General features: G+C 44.9%; 1 protein-coding gene across 1 annotated transcript in view; it reads left to right on the top strand.

The window, feature by feature from the left end:
* The first annotated feature begins 323 nt into the window (after positions 1-323).
* Positions 324-13,003, top strand: part of LOC118694580 (translation initiation factor IF-2-like) — a 32,499-nt gene continuing 19,819 nt past the window's right edge. The window contains exons 1-2 of the mRNA XM_036395726.2: positions 324-405; positions 2,765-3,040. Coding sequence (XP_036251619.1) covers positions 324-405; positions 2,765-3,040 — 358 coding nt within the window. The remainder of the gene's footprint in view (positions 406-2,764; positions 3,041-13,003) is intronic.

Here is a 13,003-nt window from a genome sequence, read left to right on the forward strand (position 1 = left end):
TTCAGGAGGTGACTTGTTCTGTTTGCTGTATTCCAAGTTATTAAAAATGGAAATACGAAAAATGGAATCAATTTTCCAGACTCACTCCATCAGTGGCTGAAAGTAAACAAATATTTTCACATTCTATTTCTAGCAGGTGTGTAATATAATGTTGCAACACTGTAATGTTTGGGCTGTAAATGCTTCAAGGAACTTGAAAGAAAATTATTTCCATTGGATTTAAAATCACAGAAGCCTTTCTATTACTATGGATTTCTCACATGGTACAAAAATGAGCTCTGATGCTTTTAAATTTAGCTCTTCTTTATTTACCTCATAACAGCATGAAAGGGTTCATAAATACTGAGTACTACACCACAAATAATGTCAAAACAATGAATGTTGAAATTCCTGAAGACAAAAACTGTAGGTTTATGACAGTAGGCAACAGGGACAGAAGAAAGAGACAAAGAGAGAAGGTAATTTATTAAAATCTGAACATTATACAGAAGCAAATATATGACTATGTTTCTAATAATGTAGCTCTCAGAATCCTTTTGAATCCCTTAAGACTTGTGTGTGGAATGCAATATATGCCAGAGGCCCAAACCAAAGAATGCATACAAATACTTCAAGGAATTAATTATAAATACTATAAGATTCCTGTGTGTAGTGTAAATTATTGTTACTGCAATTTCAAAGCTCTTTATGCCTGAGATGAGTAAAAGCAAGTTTGCTGTGTTCCCAGAATATAGGAATAGAGTTGTGAAATGAGCAATGTCCATCAAAATAAAGGGCCTATGAGAACTCTGAGATTCTGCTCCATGGCACAATAAATTAGGGCTTTTACTCCTTAGTTTTACTGGCTTTCTTATACTAAGAAAATCTCATTGCTGACTAAAGTCATGTAGTTTTTTTTCCCCACAAGATTATACATTTCCTAACCGCCCTACATTTCTATCTCTTGTTTCCTGGAGAGTATTTGTCCCCACCATGATGGGCTGTCACCATAAAACTATGCCCTGCTCAGTTTCTGCGAGACAAAACAAGATCCAAATCCAGGAAAGGGTTCATGACTGTGAATCCATTAAGGAGACTTCCTCCAGTCCAGAGTTAGTTAAGTAAGATCCTGAGCCTCAAAGATTTAGATGTCTAACTTGTATTTAAAGGTACCTAATTACCTTTAAGAATCTGAGCCTAAGCCCCTTAGCCCCTTGGGGTTAACTTGTGGCTCTCTCCTTAGCATTTCCTACAGCTATTTTGGAGAGATCCCTGTTCAGTTTGCTGACATTTGGGATTTCAAGAGGGAAGAGGGCTCATTTCAAATCTGTGGTTGCTATATGTTAAAAGCTGAGATTCAAAGGAGTGCTGGCATCTTTTAAATCCCCAGTGTGAATTTACCTTTTCATTTCTACTGTCTTTGCACACACCTGAAACTCTTCAACTGTCCCTTCCTATGCTTTCCTCCTTTTATACACTCCAATGCAACAACTTCTTCCATGAGGCCTACACAACACGCTGCTTTCTTCTAAGAAGCAGCAGCAGCTTTTTCTTCCCTCTTCTCCTTTGCAACATCCTTGCTTTGGAATCCCTCCAGTAAGCTCCTTAAGCACATGGAGTCACAAGTACTTAGCACAGAAGAGAATTACATAAATAATAATAATAATTAATAGCCCATAAATGGAACCTTAAGGGGCTTCTAATTTTCACATGTGCTTGGAAAGCAACTCTCTGAAGCTATTTAATTTGGGTGAGAGTTCTTAGCACCAATATAATAATCAAAATATCAAACAAGTTTATACAGTTACATAGCCAAGTAGGCTTCTGCACAAGACAATCTCTGTATAGAGCTTGGCTGTGGCAAAGCATTGCCCATCCCGGATTCCTGAAGTTGACTTTTAAACAAAGTTTGCAGGGAATGTGTAGGATGTGTTACTCTTCTGTACTGCTCACTTGAAACTGGGTGCCAGGTTGGAGGAGTGAATCATTTGGAAGCAATGGATTTCCTTGAGTTTCCTAGAATAAGACATGACATAATGCATGCAGTTACATAGCACTAGCAACGCACTGTTGATGCTTATATTTAATGCTCTTGATTTTTTAAAGTTAAATTATTTCAATAACCCTGGTGTTTGTAAAAACATTTTGTTCTCCGTTTTCATGAAAGATTTCAGTATCAAAACTGCGAACAAAATGAAAAGAATTAACTGTGCTGCTGTGGTTTCTTGTCTTTCTTGTGACTGAAATGTTGCTTATGTGTAGAAAAATGGAGATACCCTTGAATGAATAATGATTTTTGTTTCAGACCAATTTGACTATGATGTCATCCCCCCACTGATCAGCAGTGGTACCTTCGAGGAGATACTAATGGCTGAGTTTTCCATTGAATATGTTACTTTAGTAAAATCTTGAACGGTTGAGAGTGGAGTATTGACTGCACTTGGAAAACAGCTCTCTGGAAAGGCACATCCCCAGCGGCTCAGGAGCAGGCCACAGACCCTTTCCCTGGCATAGCATCCTTGTGTGCTGGCCACGACTTTCCACTTTTGGCCCTGGGAAGCCACCGGTGTGCTTTCCACAGGGACACAGAATTATCCTGGGGAACACCAGCCCCCCCGCTGGAAAAAACAAGCTGCTGTTGCTAGTCCACCAGAGACCGGGAAAACTGCTGGCTGGGAAAGAGCTGCCCTGAGGCGCTCAGCCCCTCTCACAGGCCATTCCCTGAACTTGCGTAATCCTCTGGGGTGAAAAACAAAGATTTACCCCTATAATCTCTCCGGTTAAGTTTTCCCCCCCGGCTCGCCGGAGAGGCCTCCGAGGGGGCTGTCAGGGCCGGGCCGGGCCGCTCCCGCCTCTCCCGGCCAGCAGCGGGAGGGAGGCGCCGGGCGGGCTCAGCGGCCGCGGCCGTGGCCGCCATGGAGACGCGATCCGGCCCGGGGGCTGCCCGGGAGCCGGGGCACAGCGAGCCCGCCCGGGGCTGGGAGAACCGAGAGAGCTCAGCTGAGAGAGCCAAACTGGAAGAAAGCAGCGCCACGCAGTGCTGGCGCGTCTTTTTTGCGTGGTGGGGTTTTTCTGTTGTTTTATCTGGGGTATTTTTGTTTGGTTTGGGGGAGGGTGTTTTTTTTTCGGGGTGGGGAGGAATCGTCCAAATGCAGTCAGCATTTAGTAACCATTTGTTATATTTATTGAATTTAATTAACATAGGAAAGCGGCAGCGGGCCGAGCTGGCGGGTTTTTTCCCCTGGGTGAAAGAGGAGGAATTGAGCGCGGGGAGGCAGCGCTGGGGCCGGCGGGCGGGAGGTGGCGGGGCTGGAGAGAGCCTGAGGCGGGACTGGAGCGGCTGGAAGGGCGGGAGGTGCCGGGGCTGGAGAGAGCCTGAGGCGGGACTGGAGCGGCTGGAAGGGCGGGAGGTGGCGGGGCTGGAGAGAGCATGAGGCGGGACAGGGCGGCTGGAAGAGCGGGAGGTGGCGGGGCTGGAGAGAGCATGAGGCGGGACAGGAGAGGCTGGAAGGGCGGGAGGTGGCGGGGCTGGAGAGAGCATGAGGCGGGACAGGGCGGCTGGAAGAGCGGGAGGTGGCGGGGCTGGAGAGAGCATGAGGCAGGACAGGGCGGCGGGACAGGGCGGCTGGAAGGGCGGGAGGTGGCGGGGCTGGAGAGAGCATGAGGCGGGACAGGAGAGGCTGGAAGAGCGGGAGGTGGCGGGGCTGGAGAGAGCATGAGGCGGGACAGGGCGGCTGGAAGGGCTGGCGGGAGCCGCTGGAGGCAGATGGTGGTGCAAGTCTCCTCCTCCGGTGTCTGGCAAGAGCGGAGTGTGGCGGCTGCAGCTGCCTGGAGGGACCTGGTGTGCGGGGGGTGGCAGGAATGTAAAACCTGGGTTTCTGAACAAGGTAGAGATACCCTGTGTGTTGAAGGGGCGGGATTTTAAGTGTGCCTGGGAAGTAGAAACGCAGCAGGAGTACTCTTCATCAGTTCCTTCCCGAGTTGGGTAAGCGCCCATTACCCCTCGGGGCCGACTGCCCACAGCCGGTGTGGCCCCAGGGACACCGCAGCGCACACCTCTGCCTCCATCCCTCTTCATCCCCTGCACTGCCCTCTGCTCATCCTGCCCACAGCCAGGGCAAGGAGGCAGAGCGGTGGAGGGGCTCATCCCTCCCAGCTGCAGAGCTCAGGGCAGCAGGATGTCCTCTGCACATGGAACAGCTGGGCTGGAAACGTGGAGCTGCGCCCACAACTTGCTATTCCTCTGCTGTCAGTAAATAACAGTGAGAAACCATCAAGCTCTTGCACTGCTCATCAGTGTAAAAGATGGCAATTTGCCACTGACAGAGGTTAATCCTCCAGCTCAAATGGCAGAAGGCCATGTTGTGGAGTTACAGCATTCATCAAGCCTGCTAATGATCTTGTGGTGACATACATGAATTCAGATGATGGGTGTCCTCTCTTTGCTTTAAATATGATCTGAAAGATTATGCTGCAGGGCTTGTTCTTAATTTATCCTCCTCCTGCATATATTCAGCATGTTGCAGGTTGTAATGGTAGATTGTGTGTTGTTTTCCACAGGGTGCCTCTGTTCCTCAGTGCTTGAGGTGGGTGGTGTTCTGGGGATGAATGGTAGTTGGACACTTAGAGGGATGTTGTCTGGGTGGCTCCTGTTCTTGTTTTGCAAAAACTGGACCATGTACAGTGAGTGATGTGGGGGAGGCATGATGGAGATGGGATGGTCTCAGGAGCAAGATAGTTAAATGCCACTTAGCATGCATGACAGAGCTGCTTACACAACTCTGGGCAGCAGCTTAAACTGGCTTGGTGGCCACTGCAGCTATGTGCCCCATTCTCAGATATCCAACCTGCATTGTCACGGCTACAGCTGAGGTCGCCAGACTTCTAGTCCCCCCTCAAAAAAAAGCTAAATACTTTGAAAAAGTAAGCAAAAAAAAAAAAAAGTTGGAGGTGTCTCAGATTGAGAATCCAAAGTACCTTGTCCCTTGTTCTTGTTCTCTATCAGCTATAAGGTTTTAGTTAAATGAAGATTTTCTATCAAAATTCAGTTCCTTCGCTTCACATCTGCCCTTATGCTGTTCCCTGCTCTGTGTGGCAGCTCCACAAATGCACTAGTGGCACTGTCTGTGGCCTTGCAGTGCAGATGATTTACAGGCCAGCCTTGTAAATGATTGTGTCAGTGCTACTATGGAGGCAGCCAACTGTGCTGCCAGAGCGGGAGTGGGAAGCTGGAGACAGGAACCAAGAAAGAGAGGATGTCTGCTTTTGCTATGGGAGGAAATTTTCCTGTAACAACATTGTGAGTCCATCATCACTCAAGTAGTAACACTGGTGTGAAAACTTGCCCCTCTGCTGCTGAAGGTGTCTAACAACATCTGCATTAGCAGTGATGAGAAACTGTGCTCTCTGAGCCCCTGAGGCACACCAATGAATAATCCTCTGCAGAACACAGCTGGGGCAACATTTGGCTTAGGAAGATGCACAAACACAGGCAGAACAGAAAGAAATCAAATTACTGAGCAGGCACTCACCAAGTGGTCACTGGCTGTTCTGCTCACCAATGATGCTAGAATCCCACAGGAAAAAAAAACACCTTAGAACATCTCATGTAATTACAGGCTGCATCTTCACATAGTTGTGCAAGAGGCACAGTTCTAAACCAGCATTTGACTAAAATAGTAATATCCTTTGAGATGTTCTGTTTATCCAAAAATACCTCTCTTCCCATTTAGACCTGGTCAGGGTGGCTGTTTTTCCATTTCAGCCTGTCGGAGTGAGGCCCCTGGGAGGGTGCTGCAGGCTGTGAGACGCACCCTGGAGCCCGAGGAGTGACAGTGAGCTGATTTGGCATTCCAAGTGCCATCTGTTGCTGGGGCAACCCAGCCCAGCCCATCGCTTCAGCCAGCCCCGGCTGCTGCCTTCATTTCCCTCCCCTGAGCTGCAGGGATGGAGAGAGGGACTGCATTCCCCGGGAAAAGGCAGGCTCTGGGATAGTTATGGATTTGCTGGGGAAGCTCTTGCTGGAGGGTAGTGAGAGAACAGGGCAGCTGGGCCCTGTGAGAGGATGGCTTGCCCAGCCACAGATCAATATGCTTCAGCAAACCAGGGAGCAGGCTCTGGCAAAGCCAGAAGTTTCCTTTGTTCTATTTGTCTTGTGGAAAAAATAGACAAGCAAATAGGCTTAAGGGTTCTGGGATATAGAGAAGGGGAAAACCTTCTTATTTACAGAGTAGCACAACCCATCCAGCAGTGACAGTTTTAAACTAGACTGTTTTAAGTTTGTGTGTAGCTGAGGAAATGGTGACTAGTTAGGGTGGGGAATATAGAGTTTAGTGCATGTCTGTTGGGTTCCTTTTGGTTTGAAATAAGGGCAGCTTCAGGGACAAGTGGCCAAGTTCCCAAGTCAGTATTTTGTGGTTTTACAATCACACTTTCAAAAATGTTTTCTCATTCTTGTTGCTGGTTGGAAGATCCACCAAAATAGCTCTGAAGATTGCCAACACGCCAGGCAAAAGAATAAAATACTACTAATAGCATCTGTTTTGAGGTTTGTATGACATACAATACCAGGAGACAAATAGATTTGAAATGCAAGTGTGTTTTCTATTGTTTTTAATTTGACAGTGACTCCTTAAGAACATAACATTGCCTCCAGAGTTTATTTTACAGTTCACAGTAAGTAAGAGTTAGGCTGCCAGGCATGGTTACTTTGTTATGGGGGTTTTTCTTTCTTTCCTTTTTTTTTTTTTTTTCAGTTGCTCCTAAAATCATGGTCTAAAAACTCCTAAAATGCAGATTGAACTGCTGCATGGTTTTGGAAGGACTGGGTCATTGTGTCCCCATAGCACCCCATACTCTGCTTCCTTGTTGCACAGCTGCCTGTCAGTCTATATTCCAATGAATTGTTTTCATAACTACTTTGTTCTCTTCTGAAGAGCATTTCCCTTTTTATAATAACTACAATATAAAAATAATGAGCTAAACAGGGCACAAGTGGTGACTGATGAGTTCATGCTGACAGCATGCTTCTTGGGATGGCTGTGGTCCATGCAGCCCATACTTCTCAGGCAGTGCCCAGACACAAGCCAGAAACTGTTCCCAGGAGACATCATGGAGACTTGTTTTAGGAGACAAGGAAAATACTGCCACATGGACACAGGCTGGGCAGTGCCACTGGCCTTTAGAGTCAGAGGACAGGCACTAAACCTGTTCAGTGTAATGCAGATGTAATTGTGATCAGGTAACTAGAAGAAAAACCAACACAAATTTCAGCTTCGTTAAGTACTTAGCTGTCCTGTGTAGTGATCCTGGTCCTCTGCAGGAGGAATCTGCTAGGAGGGTCTCAAGCTGTTAGAACATGTAGAGTGCATGGAGCTGTTTGCTTGGAATTTTTATAGAGTATATAGTGATTTAAGTTAAAAAAATACAGATTTCAGCAGCACCAGATATATCTGAGGAGTCTTCTTTTTATCAAAAAATGTGGGTTTCTTCTAGGCTGTGAAATATAAACTACAAGGTAAAGGGAGAAATAAGATGGATGTAATTTGTGTTTTCTTCTCCTGCTGCAAGTCTGTAACCTCTGGCAGTGAGTGTCATGTCAGCTGGGCACTTTCACGCCTCAGACATTACTGCTAAGCCTTCCAGCATTTCTCTGTGAGAGACCATTTGGAAGGAGATGAAGAAAGGAGATGTCAGGAACCTGTCTCCTTCAGCATGTCACTTCAGCTGTTCAGCCACTAAACTTAGGGATTTAGCTGTAAAACAACAAAATAAATTCCAGCTTCGCTTCCTCTCCCTCCCCAAGCCCCCTGGGTTCTCCCTAAATAATGTCTGTGGTCACCCATTTAGGTTATTTGCAAAGTTTCCACTTACCATAGTAATTTTGTAGGAATGACTGTGTTCCTTCAGTGCTTTGTGATAATAAGAATAGAAATAGGGAATGGAAAAAAAGAGCAGAGGAGAGTAGAGGCCTCACCTAACCTAGAGCTGCCCTTTTACTAAGTAGCCTGAGCAGAGTGTTAGGGAAAAGCCAGGCAGTCCTTTATCCTGAGCTATCACATCACTTCAGACTGAAAGCAATTACTGACATTTTCACAGGGCTAAGACCACATTTAGGGTTGAATATGTTTGTTCAGGAATAAAGTCTGCCTATGCAGTTAACTTCAAGACATTTAGTTAGTCTGATCCATGGGTTGTCACATCTGAAAATGGTAAAGTCCAGTTGAACTGGGAAACAGAACATGAGGACCCATGTGCACCTTTAAAACTGCCTTCCTTAACAACAAATGCCTTAAATCCCTGAGGTTTTGCTCCTCGCTCCTCCTGTTAGGCTGTACGAATACCTGGGGACTTCAAATCATAGAGTTTCCTAGGATAAGTGTGTTGATGACCTGAAGCTTCATCAGAGCAGTATCCTTATAGCCTGCAGCAGCTGTCTGTACAAGACCGGGTGGGTTGTGCACTTGACAAGCCTTTAAAATCAAGTAACAAGCTCATCTGCTACAAACTTAAGATAGATCTTTTTTAAGGCAGGGAAAATACAAATGTTAAAGAAAAGGTAATGTGCATGAAGTATTGTGTGCAGTTTGGGGCACAGCAATATAAAGAGGCTGTTCCAGAGCATCCAGAAGTGAGCTGTGGTGATGGTGAAGGGCCTTGAGGGCAGCTGAGTACACTTGGTCTGTTCCGCCTGGAGAAGAGGAGACTAAGGGGAGACCTCAGTTCAGTTTAGAGCTTCATTGTGAGGGGAAGAGGAGGGACAGCCACTGATCTCTTCTCTGTGGTGACCAGTGAAAGGACCCGAGGGAATGGCCTGAAGCTGTGTCAGGGGAGGTTTAGGTTGGATATTAGAAAAAGATTCTTCCCCCAGAGGGTGTTTGGGCACTGGAACAGGCTCCCCAGGGAAGTGGTCACAGCACCAAGCTTGACAGAATTCAAGAAGTGTCTGGACAATGGTCTCAGGCACACGGTGTGACCCTTGAGGATAGTTCTGTGCAGGGCCAGGAACTGAGCTTGATGATCCCTGGGAGTCCCTTCCAACTGAGGACACTCTGTGACTCTATGCATACAATAGTGAAGGAGAGCTATTTCCAGCACAGAGTTGGATGTGTGTGGAATCAGGATGTAGCAGTCCAGATTTGCACAGATAACACGCTAAATTCACATACACGTTTTTCTTGGGAGTTTCAAATGGCTGAAGGTGCCTCTTGTATTTAGGTATTCAATTTGCAGTGATACTAGGGTGCTTAAAAGCAGTAATTAGAAGTACAGGTTTACTGTTAGGACATAAAGAGAAAAGCTCAGAGATTCTGAGTAATAATTCTATGACTCAAAGCAATGCCAGTGTGTGGTCCCAGCTCCCATAGCTGTGCAACATTTCAGCAAGAATGGTGTAATGCCACATCCCTGGGAGTGTTCAAGGCCAGTTTGGGTGGGGTGTCGAGCAACCTGGTCTAGTGGAAGGTGTCCCTGCACAGCAGTGGGTTGGAATTAAATAGTCTTTAAGGTCCCTTCCAACCCAAACCATTCTGTGATTCTTGAACAACTCCAACCACTGTGTGGTAAATTGGATTTAAAGGTACTAGGCTTTCCTTATTAGCATGGAGGAGGAAAAGCACCCTGAAATATTTGGTGATACTACTCTTTATCTTACAAGCAGGGCCATCCTTGGCTTGATCCAACGAAACTTTCGGTGCTTCAGAAATGAGTTGTCACTGCTTTTGCATTGCTCTTAAGTGGAATGCTTTCTGTGCCTGGCCTTGTAAGTGTCAAAAACCTCCAGCCTAAAGTGTACAGCCACATAACTCTCTGTTCCCCTTTTTATTTTAATCTTTTCTCAGAACCTCGGAATACAGAAATACGGTTCAATTTCCCCAAGCAGTTCTAGTAATCAAATATGAAAACTGTAGAAAAATCTGTCTATGAAGTTAAGGAATATCTTACAGAAAATTCGAGTGGATTCTTGAATAGCATAGTTTTAAAGCTAATCAGTAGCTAGAAATGCACTTCATCTTTGTAACTTCACATGAAAACCACTTCTAAAAGAAAACACTCCTGTTTCTCCTTTTTCTTAATTCCTGGGGTAATTGCAACAGCTTGTATTTTGTGTGGTGAAATTAGTGTATTAGGCACTGAATGGAAAGAAACTAAACGATACTTGTGCTTTGTTTATCTTGTTTATTCGCCGACTTCTTTCAGACCTGAGTCAATTCCTTCTGTCCTTTACAGAAATAGCACTCCTTTACATCGTGGGGCTGAGCCACCAGCCCCTTGGAACAGCCCACATTTTAGGCAGTAGCAACCTCTCCCATACCTCTTTCAAAAGGCCAGTGAGCTGAACTTGTTAAACTCTTTTTGTGGAGTCTCATGACATGTGAAAGGGAGTGGCAAGGAGAGAAGGCCTGAACATGGTAAAGGGAAAAACTACAGTGCACTACAGAGCCAACATGTGTAGAAGATGGCTAAAGATGGTACGGAATGGCTGAAGAAAGAAAAAAAACAAACCAACAGAAAACTGTTTTAAGACCCTTTCAGCAAAGCACTCTTGTGCCTACTCTATGATGCTGGGTTTTGTGGCAGTGCTTTACAGAGTTTGTCAGCCAGACCCTTTAAAAAATCTTGGCTTCCACCCTACTCACTGACATTGCCAGCTAAGCCAAAGATTTCACTGTCTTTCCCTCCTTCACCTGCACCCCCTAGGAAAGTTCCTCCTCTCTCTTCCCTTTACCCAACACATGGTGCTTGTTAGCTGTCCACTACCTTCCAGCCCTTTACCCTTCTGAGTCTGATCATATGTCTCAGATACTTTTAAAATATTTTAGAAATTACTACATTAGAATGCCTCCAGTTTTGAAGCCTCTCTTCTTACATTTCCCTCAACTATACATTGGCAGATCAAAGGAGAAATTGTTGCCAGTTTAAAACATCTCTGCTGCATCTAAGCACAGCTCTTGATGAGCACAGACTGTCCTATCATTTTTCTCTTCCTTCCCTGTGGCTGCTGTCACTACAAGCCCATTTTTCAGTTTTCTTCCTCATCTTGTGCCAAAACCAGGATTCAGCTATTAAGGTATAATGAAGTGCATTAGAAGGACTCAGAAGTTTATCTTTACAGCAGGCCAACAAGCACCAGCCTTTCAAAAAGCAGGGCCAACAAAAGGGTGCCTCCTTCTCCTCCTAAGCAAACTGAGAATTTTAAATTGTACTAAGATGTGAATTACATTCATATGAATGGCATGAGTAATGAAGAGAAGTGTTCTCAGAGTAATAATTGTGATTACTTGAACAAACATGATAGGCACCTTGTAGGACATGTAACCCTAGTCCTCTTTATCTACATCACCACTTTCTCTCTAACACCATACATTGCCTCCCATCTAGACTTAATTCAACACCTCAAATTGTGTTTGATCAGGGACAGATCAAAGAAGTTGCCACCAGACATCTTTGACAGATTTTAGAAAGACCTAGTTTTTTATTTAAAAACAGAAACTTAAAAGGTCTGGTGGCTTGTCCTCAGGGATAGTAGTTTGCTCAGTTTAAAACATGAAATTCTCTGCTTGCTGTAACCTGTCAGGCCAGGCTTCTGATATCCTCAGTAATGGTTTACATGCATGCTGGCCTTTGCTGTGCTAAACAAGTAACCAGAACACTTTCAGTTCTAGTATTTCAACACAATGTTTTTGTCTCATGTTCAGGATGAAAACTGAAAAAAAAATTACCCCCACCCCCCAGTGAAATATGTAGAAATGTTCTCATGTGGAAAGTTTCATTTAGAAATCTTCCAATTCACACTAGTTCATTTTGGCTTTGTTTCACATGGAGATGTATCCTTACAGGTGGTTTTGCTGCTTTTCAGTCCTTGGGATCTAGATCCACTCAACACTGTCACAGTTCTCCTCACGCTCCACTCCAGCCAGAAAAGAAAATGCCATGAGGGGGAAAAAACCCACCTTGACAAGAACCACCATCCCAAACTTGTTTCTTGTATGTTCCAACAAGACATGTTTGAGTTAAGATGATAGAGTCATTGATCAAATAGTTCATTCTTCTAGGAAAAAAAAAAGTCAACTTCTCACAGTTGCATTTTCCTATAAAAATTTGTTTTGGTGCAAGTTTTAAAGCAGCTGTAAAATGTGATATATTTGGCAATTATCCTCTTATTTATGGACTTTAATGTAGACTAAAGAAATCCAGATTCAACTCTTCAAAGTTTTGGTTAGGAAAGAATGTATTCAGATGTTCACTGAACAGTACTACTATAAATTGGATTAATCTCTACCATATTTTTCCTAGATGGAAATGTCACTTCCAACTTGATTCTCCCCCAGTGTTGATAATCCCCTCCAGTCAGTGAGTACTGCCTGCAGTACAAGCAAAAGAGTTCTGTTGTGAAAGAAGAAAATCAGCTTGGCCACAAATTGTCAGCTCAGAATAAAAATATAGTCCCAGAAGAAGGGCTGAGGTTGAGGGACACCATTCAGAAGATGCAAGAACCCAAATTACTCAAAAATAGACCAAGTGGCAGGGAAATGTTGGGTGAAATTGAAGCAGAAGTCCTCAATACTGTGGCTTTCACTACATAAAACTTGCATTTTCATTTTCTGTCACAAGTCTTTAGAAATGTCAATTCCTGTTCAGAGAACCCCACTGCTGACTGTACCTCAGTTGGAGGTATCACTTTCCTAGTTTGGTTTGTCTTTGCCTGTGCCTTAAGACAGCTGCACTAAATTTCCAGTGACACCTGCAGTTAAGATCCCTACAATGAGAATTCAGAAATTCTTCCCATCTGTCTGTCTGAAGAGCTGTGATAGTCAAGTGTTTCCTCTGAAGTCCACGTGCATCCTTCTCCCCCACAGCCTTTGTACCTGTGCTCTGACAGTGTTTGAAGTCAGCAAGTGAGCAGTACACACTGCAGAGCCTCCTTTCTGGACTGAGGCATTGCTGTTGCCTGCACTCTCTCCCCTTCCCCCTGATGAAACCTGGAGTAACAAGGAGGAGTCATGGACTCAAGCTCTGTCCATCT

The sequence above is a fragment of the Molothrus ater genome, chromosome 1 (assembly GCF_012460135.2).
Source record: "Molothrus ater isolate BHLD 08-10-18 breed brown headed cowbird chromosome 1, BPBGC_Mater_1.1, whole genome shotgun sequence".
Lineage (NCBI taxonomy): Eukaryota > Metazoa > Chordata > Aves > Passeriformes > Icteridae > Molothrus > Molothrus ater.